Source organism: Bufo gargarizans, chromosome 5, assembly GCF_014858855.1.
Source record: "Bufo gargarizans isolate SCDJY-AF-19 chromosome 5, ASM1485885v1, whole genome shotgun sequence".
Classification (NCBI taxonomy): domain Eukaryota; kingdom Metazoa; phylum Chordata; class Amphibia; order Anura; family Bufonidae; genus Bufo; species Bufo gargarizans.
Window position 1 is genome coordinate 46018336 of NC_058084.1, and position 18332 is coordinate 46036667.

Genomic DNA, 18332 nt, shown 5'->3' on the forward strand with positions numbered 1-18332 from the left:
CCTGCAATGTGTGTGAAACATGCAGGCTGCAGAAGGAAACTGTGCATTCATTTATTATTAATTTCAAACATAGGAAGGAGAGTCGCATTTGAGCTGTGACTGCACAGACTTCACAGTGCCATCGTCTTTGTGCAATGCTCAAGATCTGTACCTCTCACAGAGAAGCTTGAGTGATATTATCTGACTTACGGCTTGCCCTTCTGGAGGTAAAAAGTCTGCGACTTCTGATGTGTGTAGGAGAAGTAAGAAGTTGTGGAGGATCCATAGGCAATCTTCACCTGAAGTAAAGGAATAGTGGAAAATAAGAATATTAACACAGAATTTTGTTTTCATTGTTTATTTTCTTCTTAAATGTAAAATGAATCAACTTTATAAACAGTCTTCATTAACAATCTACTATTTTGTTTCTGCAGAGTGTGTGTAAGTCCTTCATATAGCTGGTGGTGGTGTTGCATCTGACGTAAATCCATCAGAGCACTGTGCCGCTCTCTGCTCTTCCCCTTCCTTCTTTCAGTGTTAGAGATGGGAGCAGGGAGGGGAAGAAGATCAGAGTAGGGAGAGGGGCTAAGCATCGAAGAAAGGCGGCTCCACATGGTAGGGAAGGTAAGAAAGCACACACAAGGCAGTTTATAGGGAGAGACAGCACCATCCTAGACACCCATAAATCCATCATGTATTACTGGGTGGGACAACGTTGGGGCTCCTTCCTGATAGTAGTTGAGGTGCCCTTAGTTTTATGAGTGTTGTACAGGTGTAAGGCAGGAGGTGTAGGTGTTTTGCCCAACAAATGGTGCTGGAGTAAGTAACTAGACCAAATGTATAGAATAAACAAGTCTCTGTTTAATAAGGTGCAGAATGGGAGTTGTAGTACATCCAACGATATCAAGGCACAGCTCCAAGACAAGTCACAGTGCAGTCTCTTCCCAATAGCTGTATATAGACAGTCTCTTGCTGAGTAAGGGCATAATTAACTAAACAGTGGCACCTATAGACAGCTTTTGTGAATACATATGTAACATCCCAGAGTAATGTTACGGAACACTTTTACCCCACTACAATCTCTTAAGTGTATTAACATTGTCATCTTGTGTAATTTCATGTAATTTCCTCACAATTGTGCATTCAAATCCTTGTTACATATGTATTGCTGTAATTTTCCATGTTCACCAGCAGGTGGCAGCAATGTGTGTAGCAGGGACTTAGTTCAGTTTAGTATTTCTGAGCTGGAACAGTAGATTCCAGTTCAGCTTCCCCTCTATGAGCAGAAGTGGGCTCGCCCATATCCTGCCTCATGGGGAGGGAAGGAAGTTAGATTGAGTGTACCAGCCACCCCTGCTAGGGAAAGGCTGTGCGAGTAGGAGCTCCCATTTATAGGGATCCAAAGCCAGGATCTTGTCTCGGCTGAGACATTGATCATCATCCCCAGCCTGAGCCTTGCAGCCTCAGCTGGTAGAAGCAAGCAGCCACCTCCAGAACTCCAGGAAGAAGCATACCCTGTGAGCACAACTGTGAGTACTGTCCAGAGACCAGGAGAAGCCAAATTCCTCCTCAGCTAGTCAGTCCTCAATACAGCAGAAGATAGTAAGCGCAGAAGATATAAATTCCTGCCACATTACAGAGCTACAAGCAGACGTCCCTTTCCTGCCAAAAGCTCCAGGCACATGATAGAGCAGAAGATAGATTCCTGCCACACATTTACAATACCTGCTAGGACCCAAGACTATTGCTGTATCTCGCTTGGATTAAAGCTGCATCTAGTAAAGACAATTTTTAACTTTACCCAAAGGTCTGGATCTCAATTATTGCTGCAAATTCCTCTATTACTCCTACTAGCACCACACTCATTTTATTGCAAGTGAGCCAGGATCCAGGAGTCCAGCCATACCCAGGTAGGAGACACCATTGACACTATTGCCATTACCACACAGAGACATTACACCACTCTTGCATTCCTAACCTGGTATGTGAGTTACAACACCTTAAAGGGCCCTGTGTTAGTACCCTGCGCAAGCTCCAATTGGCGTCACGAACAAACAATAGACTATTATACACATATCCGAACCCACTGCGTAATTTGGCGTCCGTGTAACCGTACCACGGTCCAGCTCATTGCACATGCAAAGCATGAACAGATTAAATACCATCAAATCAAGAACAATTTGTACCCTTGTCACCAATGTACCTGTCGGGGCTCCAGCAATGCGTTGTGGAGTTGTGATGCAGCTGCGCCATTTGTCGGGACGCGCCCCCTGTGATGCACTGTGTAAGGCTACTTTCTCACTCGCGTTTTGGGCGGATCTGCAAAAACGGATCCGATACAATAATACAACCGCATGCATCCATCATGAACGGATCCGTTTGTATTATCTGTAACATAGCCAAGACAGATCCGTCATGAACTCCATTGAAAGCCAATGGGAGACTGATCGGTTTTCTATTGTGCCAGATTGTGTCAGAGAAAACGGATCCGTCCGCATTGACTTACATTGTGTGTCAGGACGGATCAGTTTTGCTCAGTTTTGTCAAGCGGACAGCAAAACGCTGCAGGCAGCATGTTGGTGTCCGCCTCCAGAGCAGAATGGAGACTGATCGGAGGCAAACTGAGGCAAACTGATGCATTCTGAGTGGATCCCTTTCCATTCAGAATGCATTAGGGCAAAACTGATCCGTTTTGGACCGCTTGTGAGAGAGCCCATGATGGATCTCACAAACGGAAAGCCAAAACGTGAGTGTGAAAGTAGCCTAAGCCACGTCCCCTGGTAACGCCAACGCATCCTTAGTTATGGAGCACTCGCTCGGTTTCTCCCAACACATGCACGCTGGGGGAAGATTGAGCTATCAATGGTTTAGGTGTGTTTGATTATTGCAGGCTGAATGACTGCTCAGCCTGCCTATCATAAAGGCAACTGGTATTCTGGTCCAATGGGGCGCCAAGTCCCTGGACCTATCGGTTCTGATCGGCGCTCTATTTAAATCCCCTGCTGGCAATACACCCTTACCAGTTATAGATTTACTCCCTTACTGTGCTCCTGGTTCCGTTCTGTGCATATTGTATTCTCTCTGTTTCGACCTCGGCTTGCCTTTGACCACTCTCTGCCTCGTGATTTGGTACTGTGACTTCTGTCTGGTTCTGACTTCGGCTTGGCTATTCTGACTACCCTCTGTCTTCTGCTTTGGTACTGTATTGTCCGCCTGGTTCCGACCCTCTTCTGTACAACCATGTTTTGTGTGTTTGTCTTGCACCTAGCAGAACAGGGAGCGTCGACCAGTTGTGGACATGCTGCTTAGGGCTTGCACTGCAAGTAGGCAGGGAAAGCCGGCTGGGGTCCAGTTAGGGCTCACTGTCTGTGTGTTTCCTGCCTACTGTGCTGACAACCCTGTTACCCAGTACTGCATATACAGTAATAGTATGGTGTTAGTCATTCACTATGTGGTGGTAATCATCATAGAGTGGCGGCATTATTTGGGCTTAATGTTTCATTGGTAATATTGGTCTTTTGTACAGTGCATTTTGGTCATTAACAGTATGGAGAACATATTTAGTAATATAAATTGTTCCAATTACCTTTCCTGCAGGGTCACCAGATTCATTGAAATACAAAGCATAATTATCATCTCCTTTGATATAAAATGTGTAGTAATCTGTTTCTGGCGGCACAAAGAAACCAGTGAACCGAGCGATAAAGTTACTGTTCTCCAGAGGCCAAGATTTGGATGCACCATCGAACCAAGAAGAACCAGCATAGCCCGTGGAGCTTTCATTCAATTTTAGAGCATCATCCAGTGAAATGCTGACATTCCACCGATCCACCTTCAGTCCTCGGCTTCCTAAATGTAAGAGATAAAATTATACAAAGGGGTAAATCCATTTTCATATACGCTATCAGGGAATTCTGAGTTAATGGGTGGTTCTCATTGTGTTTTCCTGTTTGCTAAATCTGTTCAGTTATAGTATGGAGTCGGAGTGCACCACCAATGAGGCCAGGTGAGGTGATCGCCTCAGGCAGCACCAGGTAGGAGCAAGAGGGGGGCAGCGGACGGGCCATGGGCAATGAGCGCTTTCATGGTGTAAACGCTCATCTCTACATATTCAACTGCATTGCTGTACAATACAGTTGATTGCTGCGATGGCAGTGATGTCTCCCTGGTCCACAGTTTCCTCTAATAGGCTGTAGTCCTAGTTCCTGTAGCCTATCAGAGCCCGGTATCATCATTATCGAGCTGCCTGAGCTGGGCGTTTCAGTTTTCGCTTCAGGCAGCAGAAAGGCTAGGCTCACCCCTGTACGCAGTGATGTATTCCCTTCATTTAGAGCACAGAACAGGCTGTGAGCAGATGGCTGTAAAGCAACTCCGTGTAGGAGCTGTATATTGAGTGAGATCAGGAAACCCTGCTTCTGCACCCCCTATAGCTCCACATGTGGGCAATGATAGCATATCCTTAGGATAGATTATCAATTTATGATTCCCAGCAGGTGGGGTGCACCACTAATGAGGCCAGGTGAGGCGATCGCCTCAGGTAGCACCAGATGGGGACCAGAGGGGGGCAGCTGAAGGGTCATGGGCAATGAGCGCTAAAAATGAACGTAAAAAAATGAACAGCTGTTCTGCAGTAGCTCCACCACCAGAAACAGGTTCCTGAACTCCAGGCTCTGTCCACTACATAGAGGATGGAGCTGGCTACTACAGCACTGCTCCCATTAATCTCAGTGGAAGCAGCAGTTCAGTAACCTACTCCGTCACCACCACACAGTCGACGTTGCTGTGTAGTTCTGGGGCCTATCTGAGCTACTGAAAAACAGATCAGCAGGGGTGCCAGGAGTTGGACCCCACCAACGAGATATTGAATGATCTATCCTAAGGATAGACCATCACTTAGAAATAATGGAATTTAACTATAGTTATGATTATCCATTGCATATACCTGGGAACAGAGAAGGCAGAACAGGCGGCTTTGCCGGGCTCTCACAAAATATTTTCGTATCTGTTAACCCAAGAATTTGACATTCCTGACCTGTAACGAAATGCACGTAAATATCAGTATAAGCAATATCCTTACAATTCACTCATGACAGAATGTGTCTACAACTCCTACACAGACCTATGAGTCTCCATGGTTACAGACTACAAACAACTGTGTGTAGTCAGATCCTTCCATCTATTCTCTATACCATACTTTCATACTTTTGGTACTATACCAAGAAGCAGGGGATACAGAAACCCATTGCTGTGCATAGGAGCTACAGATTCAAAATGGTGGGAACATTTTGCCCAAGACTATTTCCAAAGATTAATTTTTCTTAATTTCAGATCCATGAGGACAATAAAGAAAACTGGGTAAGCAGATGTCCATATCCTTTAACTTTCTTTTTTATTTTTACTTACTCTTTGCTTTGTGCTACTCTGTAATATATACAAAAGATAACCTGTTGCACCCTGGAAACTGTCAACAAGCAGGTCTCCTGCTGTATCCCAGAATCACCATGGTAGTTCAGTTGTAGTAACAAAATTCACTCACCTCCTATAAGGACTTTGGCAGGAGAATCTGTTTCATCAAAGAAGTGTCCAGATATTGTGATTATTGCACCTCCTTCTATACTTCGGGCAGATGGGTACATCCCTGTAATCTCTAGAAATATAAGCACAGCATGCAAGGCATGAATATAATACCATTACTTTATCAGATGTATGAGGCCAGGTTGACATCTGACTTTTACTATAAGTTTGGTGCAGGTACCTGAAATGCTTGCAGTGGACCCCAGTTGAAGACACCCACCATGGCTCATTGTGGTGGCCATCCAGAGACCTTCTTGGCCACCACAATGGCTACACAGACATATGAGTCTCCATGGTTACAGACTACAAACTACTGTGTGTAGTCAGATCCTTCCATCTATTCTCTATACCTTACTTTCATACTTTTGGTACTATACCAAGAAGCAGGGGATACAGAAACCCATTGCTGTGCATAGGAGCTACAGATTCAAAATGGTGGGAACATTTTGCCCAAGCCTATTTCCAAAGATTATTTTTTTTTTTATTTCAGATCCATGAGGACAATAAAGCAAACTGGGTAAGCAGATGTCCATATACTTTAACTTTCTTTTTTATTTTTAATTACTCTTTGCTTTGTGCTACTCTGTAATATATACAAAAGATAACCTGTTGCACCCTGGAAACTGTCAACAAGCAGGTCTCCTGCTGTATCCCAGAATCACCATGGTAGTTCAGTTGTAGTAACAAAATTCACTCACCTCCTATAAGGACTTTGGCAGGAGAATCTGTTTCATCAAAGAAGTGTCCAGATATTGTGATTATTGCACCTCCTTCTATACTTCGGGCAGATAGGTAAATCCCTGTAATCTCTAGAAATATAAGCACAGCATGCAAGGCATGAATATAATACCATTACTTTATCAGATGTATGAGGCCAGGTTGACATCTGACTTTTACTATAAGTTTAGTGCAGGTACCTGAAATGCTCGCAGTGGACCCCAGTTGAAGACACCCACCATGGCTCATTGTGGTGGCCATCCAGAGACCTTCTTGGCGCAGTTTTAGCTTTAAACTTATGGCCATCTAAACTGCAGCTCTGCCTCTCATTGAAAACAATGGGAGGCGGTTGCCCCTGGAATTCTGGTGCGGAGTGGTCGTAGACCACTGTGTGAATGGGTCTTAAAACATATAGGAAGGCATCGTCAAAAAAGGCTGTCATCAAAAAGCCTTGAAGTTTAACGTGCTTCATGGTTGCACAACATTTTGAGCCTTATTGGGGTCTAAAAAGTGGGTGGAGCAGAGTGGGGTGTTGGGTCAGCTATAGCCAACCCAGTACATTTACTATAATCTACGTCAGGAAACTGGCATAAATTATACCTCAAATCTACACTGTGTATACAGTGATTAATTGCGGTTATATAAACCTCCTGACTCACACTGCCTGCCTGTACTATCTGTGTGTGCTGACTCTCCAATGTAGTTCTATAGGATGTAGCTTCACACTGCTCTCCCTGCCTCCTGCATGTAAAAGCTGACAGGAAGAGAGAGAGGTGATAGGACAGAGAGGGGAGACAGGCTTAGGGTCTATTCACACGTCCGCAAAACACGGACACCGGCCATGTGTGTTCTGCATTTTGCGGACTGCACATGGCCGGCACTTTAAATAGAAATGCCTTTTCTTGTCTGTGTCTGCGAACAAGAATAGGACATGTTCTATTTTTTTGCGGAATGGAAGTTAGGATGCGGAACGGAAGTGCGGATGCGGACAGCACACTGTATGCTGTCCACATCTTTTGCAGCCCCATTGAAAATTAATAGGTCTGGATCCATTCCTCAACGTTGCGGAACGGATTCCGGACCTATTTTGCGGACGTGTGAATGGATCCTTAAGCTGTATCACATAGGAGAACATGGAGACCCTGTAGTGTGAGGGTATAGCAGCTGTGACACTAATCTGTCATGGCTGCCACTGCACAGAGTAATACAGTATGGTGAGACTCCGCTCCCACTGTCTCTGCAAAGCCAGGCATGAGGGGAAATGTAAAATTCATTAGAAAAAAAATATCTGAGGGGAGAAGGAATCAATATGGCTGCCAAACCAAAAATTACACATCAAGCGCAAAACAGGTATACTGTACACAAGAGCCTCTATCTGATTCCCTAATAATGGCCTATCCTGCAATATATAGGGAAAAAAACAAAAACTGTCTTGCTTCTTTAATAATCTGATACCAGTGGGATATATATATATATTTATATACTGTATAGTGGGAGCCAATGTGACTCATATACCACATGACGTGCAGCTGAAAACATCAAGGCTCTATGCAAAAATGGCGCATGTGAACAGTTTCTTCTTCCTGAGGAGAAGAACACTACATTCTCCTGCGCTAGGTCCATGAATAACAAAGTACGCGTTCCTATTTCTACATTAACACCACCTCAAGGCCGGCATACTTTACACAAATATCTTGTGAGCAATACATAGCATACCGTTATATATGTCTAGGCTTTACGTGCGAAATGCCGTATGTACTGAGTATAATGGGAAAAAAAAGACGTAAAGAGTAGTGTTGAGCGCGAATATTCGAATCGCGAATTTTTTTCGCGAATATCGGCACTTCGCTAATTCGCGAATATTTCGAATATAGTGCTATAAATTCGCAATTTCGAATATTCGTTTTTTTTTTTTTTTTTTTTTTTTTTTAAATTGTTATATTTTTTCCTTTCCCACTTCCCTAAAGTTGTTCTTACCTGTCCTTTGGATTCCTGGCTTCCTGGCTGCTCCAGTCAGTGCCCGTTGCCGCTTCTGCCGCCTTCCGTGCTCATGGAGCGTCCCCATCTCCATGGGAACGTCTCCATATACTAGAATGTACTGTCGGATTTGAGAATTACGTTGAAATCGCAATTGCGATTAATATAACACGAAATAATCGCATTTGCGATTTCAACGTAATTCTCAAATCCGACAGTACATTCTAGTATATGGAGACGTTCCCATGAGCATGGAATATAGCATTACTAAGTTAAAAATCGCAAATGCGATTATTTCGTGTTATATTAATCGCATTTGCGATTTTTTTTTATTTTATTTTTTTTACTATGGTTGGCTTCAATGGTAGAATTAGCGAATATGACGAATATATTATTAGCAGTCATATAATCGCATAGCGAATTATACTTAGCTGTCTCTATAGTAAACTGTCCTATATGATTGCTAGAATTAGCGAAGTTGATGAATAGGTAGATATAACTGAGATGCAGAATACTTCGTTATCTTCGTTTTGTGGAATATAACGAATACATTCGTATATTCGTTTTGTGGAATATAACGAATATATTCGTCATATTCGCTAATTCTACCATTGAAGCCAACCATAGTAAAAAAAAAAAAAAAAAAAAAAAAGAAAAATCGCAAATGCGATTAATATAACACGAAATAATCGCATTTGCGATTTTTACTTAGTAATGCTATATTCCAGGGATCAGCAACCTCCGGCACTCCAGCTGTTGTCAAACTACGACTCCCAGCATGCTCCATTCACTTCTTTGGGAGTCCTGAGAACAGCCATGGAGGTGTGCATGCTGGGAGTTGTAGTTGCACCACAGCTGGAGTGCCGAAGGTTGCTGATCCCTGCTATATGCCATGCTCATGGAGCGTCCCCATCACCATGGGAACGTCTCCATATACTAGAATGTACTGTCGGATTTGAGAATTACGTTGAAATCGCAAATGCGATTATTTCGTGTTATATTAATCGCATTTGCGATTTCAATAGGAGAGTAGCCTTTAAGTTTAAAAAAAAAAAAAAAAAAAAAAAAAAATTTAGAAAATCGCATATGCGATTTTTTTTAATCGCATATTATTCGCAATAACTAGCATAATGACGAATATTCGATTTCGACGAATATGAAACGAATATTCTATCGAATATTCGCGAATTTCGTCGAAATCGAATATGGCACCTGCCGCTCATCACTAGTAAAGAGAGCCTAATGCAATAATGAAGAACGTGTGTTACCTGCATACGTCTGGTACATGGCCAGCTTATTCAAGGAAGACACAAAATATGTGGCCAAGTCTGGTAAACTCCTGCAACAGAAAAAAGGTCCAGTAGTAAAGTTTTATAAATTATGTTATTTAATAGGTTGAGGTCAAAGTGGCGTCTGGACCCGGCTGTGTAAAATATAAATGCAGGATGAGGCCCAGGCGGGAGCAGCTGCCCACAACAACCAATCAGATTGCAGCTTTTGTTATCTAGAAGATAATGAGAGCTGGAAACTGAATGGTTGCTATGAGCAATTGCTCAATTTTTCTTAGCACTAATTTCAAATAAATTGGATCCAGCTGGCTCTGAGTCCGTCTTCAGCCATCACTTTTACTGAGCGCTGAAGACGCCTGTGTGTAACAAGTCAGATGGGCAGGGTGATAGTGTAAGGTATGTCAAAAATAGGCACCCCATAAAAAAAATTAACTAAACTAATACACATTACATGTCCAGCTTTAACAATCAAGTATAGCTTGGTAATAGAAAAATCAAACTCATGGTAATTCTACTAAATCACCAGTAGATGGCAGCAGAGTGTTTAAAGCCTGAATGACATAGTACTACCATTAGCAGGCAGGAACTTTAAACATAGGTCTTTGTTTCCTGGAGGATAGAATATCTTGTAACTATCCTGTCTCTCAGACTGAAGGTCATGCATTTGTCATTGTAGGTAAGAGAACACTCATTAAAGGGGTTGTCCAGGTTCAGAGCTGAACCCGGACATACCTCCATTTTCACCCAGGCAGCCCCCCTGACATGAGCATCAGAGCAGTTCATGCTCCGATGCTCTCCTTTGCCCTGCGCTAAATTGCGCAGGGCAAAGGCATTTTTCTGAGTTCCGGTGACGTACTGGGGCTCTCTATGGTGCTGACAGGAAGCCCGGTGACGTCACCGGCACTGATGGGCGGGATTTGGCTCTGCCCTAGCCAGTAAAACGGCTAGGGCAGAGCTAAAGCCCGCCCCTCAGAGCCGGTGACGTCACCGAACACACCGCTGGGCGGAAGTTACCGCCCGGCAGTGTGTTATTGAAAACACAAGAGCCGGTGCCCTGCGCATTGGAGCATGAGATGCTCCGATGCTAGGCTCAGGGGGGCTGCCGGGGTGAAAATAAGGGTGAAAATAAGGGTATGTCCGGGTTCAGCTCTGAACCCGGACAACCCCTTTAAGGGCAATAAACAGGGTAAAATGATTTAATGCACATCCCTGTAATCAGCTAAGGCTGTGGCTGTGAGTAGATAAACCCTGCACAAATGTTAGTGAAGTAAACTGATGTGTCACCTGGCGCTAGTGTATAGTGAATGTGATTGCTATAGGAGCTGATGTTAATATATATTCTTCTATTCTAGTATTTTGTTTACTGACACAGGTTCAGTAATAACAGAGCTGCACATGATAATGGATTATCTCTTATAAGAATGTTATAGCTGAATATGTGCATGTCAGTATTGAGTAGATAGATGTGAATTAATCTATAGGGACAGAATATCTTGTAGCTATCCTGTCTCTCAGACTGAAGGTCATGTGTTTGTCAGTGCAGAAAAATGTTCAATAAAAGCACTTCCGGTTTCACCCAGCCCGCTCCTTTCACACATTGGAATTATTGACCATACTTTCAGCATATGTGCAACAAAATTGGTGGCCTGTACGGGGAGCGGGTGAAGAAGACGCGGTCCCGGAAGTGAAAAAGAGCGGTTAAGTGAATTTTAAAGGAGACTGGGATATAACCCTGACAGCACGGCAAGCGAGCACATATGGATCTAGAGAGGCTGCAGGATGGAATCAGTGGACACCTGATCCACTTGTCAGTGGGTGATGTCATCGAGGTTTGCCAATTCATTAAAGCCTCCGACGCCAGCATGGCGAAGGGAAAAACCTGACGCCGTTATATGTGGATCGGTAATGGATGAACTGTCAAAACTGAAAGTGAGGAGACGGTGACAATTTCTGCAAGCAACACAAAAGATTCATTAGTGAGCTAGACAAAAGGAAGAGTGATAGTTAGCGCATACATGTGTATAGTCAGGGGCTGTGGTGGTGACAAGAGGCGGCCGGAAGCCTCTGTATGTTACACACAGGTGTCTTCAGTGCTCGGTGCAACACTCAAGACAGACTATGGCCTGTTTCACACTTGCATTGTGGCTTTCCGGTTTTGAGATCTTGCAGAGGATCCCAAAACCAGAATTAAACGAATTTGTTCCAATTAATACATCCGGATGCATCTGTTATTATTATTATTATTATTATTATCTGTTGTATTAAATCTAAACTGAACAAACCAGATCCAGTATGAAAATCATTGTAAGTCAATGGGCGCCGGATCTGCTTTTTTCCATAACAAGAAAACGGATCTCACACCATTGACTTACATTGATTTACATGCCGGATTCAGTTTGTTCCATTTCGCTGACTGGACACAAAACCACAGCTTGCAACGGTTTTGTGTCCTGTCAAAAAACACAAAAAAACGGAATGGAACGCATCCTGATCAGTTTTGTCCCCATTGACTGAAAACTGAGACGTTTTGGCCACTGTTTTTCGATCTTCTGATGATCTCAAAACCGGAAAGCCACAAGCCAAGTGCGAACCAGGCCTATCCTTAGCAACGCTGAGCTAGAGCTTTGCTAAGAGACTCTTTATACCCTGTTTTCTAGAACAAAGAACTATCTTAATAAAGTATATTACAAAAATGTTTAAAGGGACTCTGTCACCACTTTCTAACCCCCACTTTTAAAACTATAGTTCTGTCCATGGAGCCCCTGTGATTACAATGGTGTTGTTATATGCGAAATCTGCTGGCTCGTTTTGATATAAAAAGCTTTTATCTAACCTGTCAATCATGAGGATCCTGGTCTGAACATGCCGCCGCCGTTGGTGCCCAGCTCCTCCTCTGCCTTGAATTAGCGCTGCCTGAATGTGAAGAAATACTCCTCCGGCTCTCCCTCAGTCCCCCCTCCTTCTTTTCTAAGATCCCGCGCGTGCGGCAGTGTTCGCGTTATCGGGAGGTTGAGCGAAGTGCGCATGCGCATGCGCACTTCGCTCAATGAGGCTGAATCGAAAAGTCCGCACGGGCGCATCAGGCGAAATTTTAGAAAAGGAGGGGGGACTGAGGGAGAGCCGGAGGCGTATTTCTTCACATTCAGGCGGCGCTGAAAGGATCAGAGGAGGAGCTGGGCACCAACGGCGGCGGCGGGCGGCATGTTCAGACCAGGAGAAACGCCCTGGGCACCTTATCCTCATGATTGACAGGTTAGATAAAAGTTTTTTTTATCAAAACGAGCCAGCAGATTTCGCATATAACAACACCATTGTAATCACAGGGGCTCCATGGACAGAACAATAGTTTTAAAAGTGGGGGTTAGAAAGTGGTGACAGAGTCCCTTTAACATCCCTGTCCCTACGATATATTGAAAATAAACTGAGACGACAAGTATACTTTGAAGGAACACTGAGGATAGGTCATCAATATATGTAAGTAAGTCCTATCAGTAAGTCCTTTTAACCCTTGTGTCATGCTCCGCCCCCTCAAGCCCTGTTCTAGCCATTACACAGTGTATCAAGTTTGTCTGGAGAGTTCCTTCCACACTTGTCTGGCAACTTAAACACTTTGCTAGTTACCGTATGTCCATTGCCTTAGGCTACTTTCACACTTGCGTTCGGGGCTCCGCTTGTGAGTTCCGTTTGAAGGCTCTCACAAGCGTCTCCGAACGGATCCGTCCAGCCCTAATGCATTCTGAGTGGATACGGATCCGCTCAGAATGCATCAGTCTGGCACCGTTTGTCCTCCGCTCCGCTCAGCAGGCGGACACCTGAATGCTGCTTGCAGCGTTCGGGTGTCCGCCTGGCTGTGCGGAGGCAAACGGATCCGTCCAGACTTACAATGTAAGTCAATGGGGACGGATCCGTTTGAAGTTGACACAATATGGCTCAATTTTCAAACGGATCCGTCCCTTATTGATTTTCAATGTAAAGTCAAGACGGATCCGTTTGCACTATCATGAACAAAAAAAAAAAAAATGGTTTTTTTTTTGTTTTGTTTTTTTGTTTTTTTTTTGTTCGTGGTAATGCAAACGGATCCGTTCTGAACGGAGCCACCGTCTGCATTAATATGAGCGGATCCGTTCAGAACGGATCCGATCGAACGCTAGTGTGAAAGTAGCCTTAGGTGATCACATTTCTTAAGTGGTACCAGGGTCACTACCGGCTATTTATTTTTCCTGAGGCAAAACATGAGGTAGCGCGCTCACCTTGCCTCATGGATCATGCGCCTGTTTGTTATTTTTATATTATATATCTGTTAGTTATACTGATTTTCTTTAGGCAGGATATCATGATTTCGTCTTCCAGATTTTTCTAGATATACTATATTCCTAACTGTTTCACATGTACTTACCTTCCATAATCACTGTCCAGGATGAAACCGATATTGTGATGTCCTATGGTAACATAAGCAATAAAAAAAAAGTTACATTGTGGTAGTATATTTATCTACACAGCTGTAGTCCTGTCCACCCACCGCAGCCAATGGCACACAGTTTTACAGGTAATACCTCAAGTTACACACAAAATCATGCGCCCAATAAGCCGCCACGAGTTGGCAAGGTTTCGTTTTATTTTGTTTATTGCTTGAAAAAAACAATACGTCAGTGTGTTCTGCAATTGTTATGCTTTTATGTTTTCACGTTGTATTTTTCTGTCCATGGCCTTTTTTATGGAGCGCTACAGAGGAACTGACCCCAGAGGGTGGCCCATACTTTCCTTTATAAAAACACATGGCTCTGCAGAGCTGCAGTTGCGAGCGCAGTCCACTACAATGCTGGCGGCGCACTGTAGGCCTAGCGGCGATTTCCGATGACTGAGCTACTGCAGAACAGCTCAACAGCCAAACAACTAGTGATGGCCCATTCTGAGGATAAGCCATCACTTACAAAAGGCTGGACAACCGTTTCTTTTTTTCCATTCGCGTTCCATATACGGAACTATTCATTTCAATTGTTCCACAAAAAAATGGAATGTACTCCATATGCATTCCGTTTCCGTATTGCCGTTTTTCCGTACTTTTGAAAGATAGAACTTGTCCTATTATTGCCCGCAAATCACGTTCCGTGGCTCCATTTAAGTCAGTGGGTCCACAAAAAAACTGAACACATACAGAATTGCATCTGTATGACTTCCATATCCGTTCCGTTTTTGCAGAACCATCTATTGAATATTTTATGCCCAGCCCAATTTTTTCTATGTAATTACTGCATACTGTATATGCCGAACGGAAAAACGGAACCGGAAACACAACTGATCCGTTAAAAACGGCCCGCAAAACACTGAAAAAGCCATACGGTTGTGTGCAATAGGCCTTATACATAGTACTTTTTTGCTAGTTTTTCTGCACTTTTGCATTTTTTGCACTTGCATAATTTAATGAAAAAAACACCAGCTACAGATGCTACCAGAAAGTCAATGGCTAGTGATGAGCGGCAGGTGCCATATTCGATTTCGACGAAATTCGCGAATATTCGATAGAATATTCGTTTTATATTCGTCGAAATCGAATATTCGTCATTATGCTAGTTATCGCGAATAATATGCGATTTTTTTAAATTTATTTTTATTTTTTTTAAACTTAAAGGCTACTCTCCTATTGAAATCGCAAATGCGATTAATATAACACGAAATAATCGCATTTGCGATTTCAACGTAATTCTCAAATCCGACAGTACATTCTAGTATATGGAGACGTTACCATGGTGATGGGGACGCTCCATGAGCATGGCATATAGCAGGGATCAGCAACCTTCGGCACTCCAGCTGTGGTGCAACTACAACTCCCAGCATGCACACCTCCATGGCTGTTCTCAGGACTCCCAAAGAAGTGAATGGAGCATGCTGGGAGTCGTAGTTTGACAACAGCTGGAGTGCCGGAGGTTGCTGATCCCTGGAATATAGCATTACTAAGTAAAAATCGCAAATGCAATCATTTCGTGTTATATTAATCGCATTTGCGATTTTTTTATTTTTTTTACTATGGTTGGCTTCAATGGTAGAATTAGCGAATATGACGAATATATTCGTTATATTCCACAAAACGAATATACGAATGTATTCGTCGTATTCCACAAAACGAAGATAACGAAGTATTCTGCATCTCAGTTATATCTACCTATTCATCAACTTCGCTAATTCTAGCAATCATATAGGAAAGTTGACTATAGAGACAGCTAAGTATAATTCGCTATGCGATTATATGACTGCTTTTTTATATAAATAGAATAATTATAATACCTGATAATTATTATAATCTATTTATATAAAAAAGCAAAGTAATATAATCGCATAGCGAATTATACTTAGCTGTCTCTATAGTAAACTGTCCTATATGATTGCTAGAATTAGCGAAGTTGATGAATAGGTAGATATAACTGAGACGCAGAATACTTCGCTATCTTCGTTTTGTGGAATATAACGAATATATTCGTCATATTCGCTAATTCTACCATTGAAGCCAACCATAGTAAAAAAAATAAAAATAAAAATCGCAAATGCGATTAATATAACACGAAATGATCGCATTTGCGATTTTTACTTAGTAATGCTATATTCCAGGGATCAGCAACCTCCGGCACTCCAGCTGTTGTCAAACTACGACTCCCAGCATGCTCCATTCACTTCTTTGGGAGTCCTGAGAACAGCCATGGAGGTGTGCATGCTGGGAGTTGTAGTTCCACCACAGCTGGCGTGCCGAAGGTTGCTGATCCCTGCTATATGCCATGCTCATGGAGCGTCCCCATCACCATGGTAACGTCTCCATATACTAGAATGTACTGTCGGATTTGAGAATTACGGTGAAATCGCAATTGCGATTAATATAACACGAAATAATCGCATTTGCGATTTCAACGTAATTCTCAAATCCGACAGTACATTCTAGTATATGGAGACGTTCCCATGAGCATGGAATATAGCATTACTAAGTTAAAATCGCAGATGCGATTATTTCGTGTTATATTAATCGCATTTGCGATTTTTTTTTTTTTTTTTTTTTTTTTTTTACTATGGTTGGCTTCAATGGTAGAATTAGCGAATATGACGAATATATTCGTTATATTCCACAAAACGAATATACGAATATATTCGTTATATTCCACAAAACGAAGATAACGAAGTATTCTGCATCTCAGTTATATCTACCTATTCATCAACTTCGCTAATTCTAGCAATCATATAGGAAAGTTTACTATAAAGACAGATAAGTATAATTCGCTATAATACATTGAGTTGCGAATCTTCGTAAGGCGATTTTATTAGCGCACATGCGAATATCAGCACTTGTCCCAGAACAGAGGCAAAGGGCTTTGCATTCATACTGTATGAATGCAAAGCCCTTTGCCTCTGTTCTGGAACAAGTGCCGATATTCGCCTGTGCGCTAATAAAATCGCCTTACAAAGATTCGCGCCTCAATCACTTTCTAGGCAATGTGAGTAAGATCTGAGCTTTTGGACTTTTGGGAATCAATCGAGAAACAGTGGGGGGTGATGACAGTAGTTGACAGAGTACAGATCAATGTCATCTGTAAGGTGGAAAGTAAAATAAAAAATACGAATATTCGTAAATCGAATTTTACGAAGTTCTACGTATTCGCGAATATGGTGCTATACTATATGAATGCACAGGCCTTTGCCTCTCTGTTCTGGGGACAAGTGTAGATTTTCGCATTTGCGTTAATAAAATCGCCTCACAAAGATTCGCAGCTCAATTCAATCACTAATGTAATGCAAAGCCCTTTGCCTCTGTTCTGGGACGTGCCGATATTCGCATGTGCGCTAATAAAATCGCCTTACGAAGATTCGCGCCTCAATCACTTTCTAGGCAATGTGAGTAAGATCTGAGCTGTTGGACCTTTGGGAAACAATCAATTATATGTGTACTGTAATTTTGTGAGAAAAAAAAACCAAAAAAAAAAAAAAACCAAAAAAAAACAAAAACGAATATTCGTTTTTACGAATATATAGCACTATATTCGAAATATTCGCGAAATCGCGAAGTTGCGATATTCGCGAAAAAAATTCGCTTTTCGAATATTCGCGCTCAACACTATCAATGGCAAATATGAAATGCAGGGCACTCGTGGGTTTGTGCTACTGCCATGTTGAAGCAATGGTGTTTTTTCTGGTGATATCATCCCCTCCTCTGTAGGGAAAAAAACATCTGAAAAAAGACACCATTCAAACAAAAAATGCCACAAAAAAAGCCTTATAAATGATATGTGGTGACCGCTTCTGTAATTTGCAGATCCTCGATTTGCGGACCACAAAACTGATACGGTTGTGCAAATTCACCCTTAAAGCTGCAGTAGACAGGTGGATTCCATGCTCTGAGTTTTCTTATTTTCATGATGAACTAAGTGAATCAGACGGCGCAGGAATACAAATGAGAAGGTGCGGCTTACCGACGTATGTCCCTGTAGTACGGCAAACCATGAAACCATAATCTCTGTTTGCGTAGTTCAGCTGTAACCCGTACCTAGGATGGAGATTACACAGTTGTTACACAGTCTGTAATACTGCATATCTTATATCATAAAGTGACTGTAAAATACTGTGTAGCTTGCGCCCCCTAGTGCTAACACTGAACAATAGAATTCATAAAATTGGTAGAAACAGAATACTTTCTAACTCCCTAGGGCTTCTTTCCATTGATGTCGATTTTTCAGTTATTTTGTTCCATCAGACGAAAAGAAAAGTAGAAAAAAAAACAGATCCGTTAAGCGGCTTGAATGACGGATACAAAGCACCTTC

At 42.5% G+C, this 18332-nt stretch overlaps 1 protein-coding gene across 1 annotated transcript in view; it reads right to left on the minus strand.

Annotated features, from left to right (window-relative positions):
* Nucleotides 1-18332, minus strand: part of LOC122937823 (fibrocystin-L-like) — a 260317-nt gene that overhangs the window by 164405 nt on the left and 77580 nt on the right. The window contains exons 9-16 of the mRNA XM_044292918.1: nt 17984-18057; nt 13933-13975; nt 9516-9586; nt 6252-6362; nt 5516-5626; nt 4922-5011; nt 3566-3828; nt 190-278 (exon numbers count right to left, since the gene is read on the minus strand). Of these exons, the coding sequence (XP_044148853.1) occupies nt 190-278; nt 3566-3828; nt 4922-5011; nt 5516-5626; nt 6252-6362; nt 9516-9586; nt 13933-13975; nt 17984-18057 (852 nt within the window). The remainder of the gene's footprint in view (nt 1-189; nt 279-3565; nt 3829-4921; nt 5012-5515; nt 5627-6251; nt 6363-9515; nt 9587-13932; nt 13976-17983; nt 18058-18332) is intronic.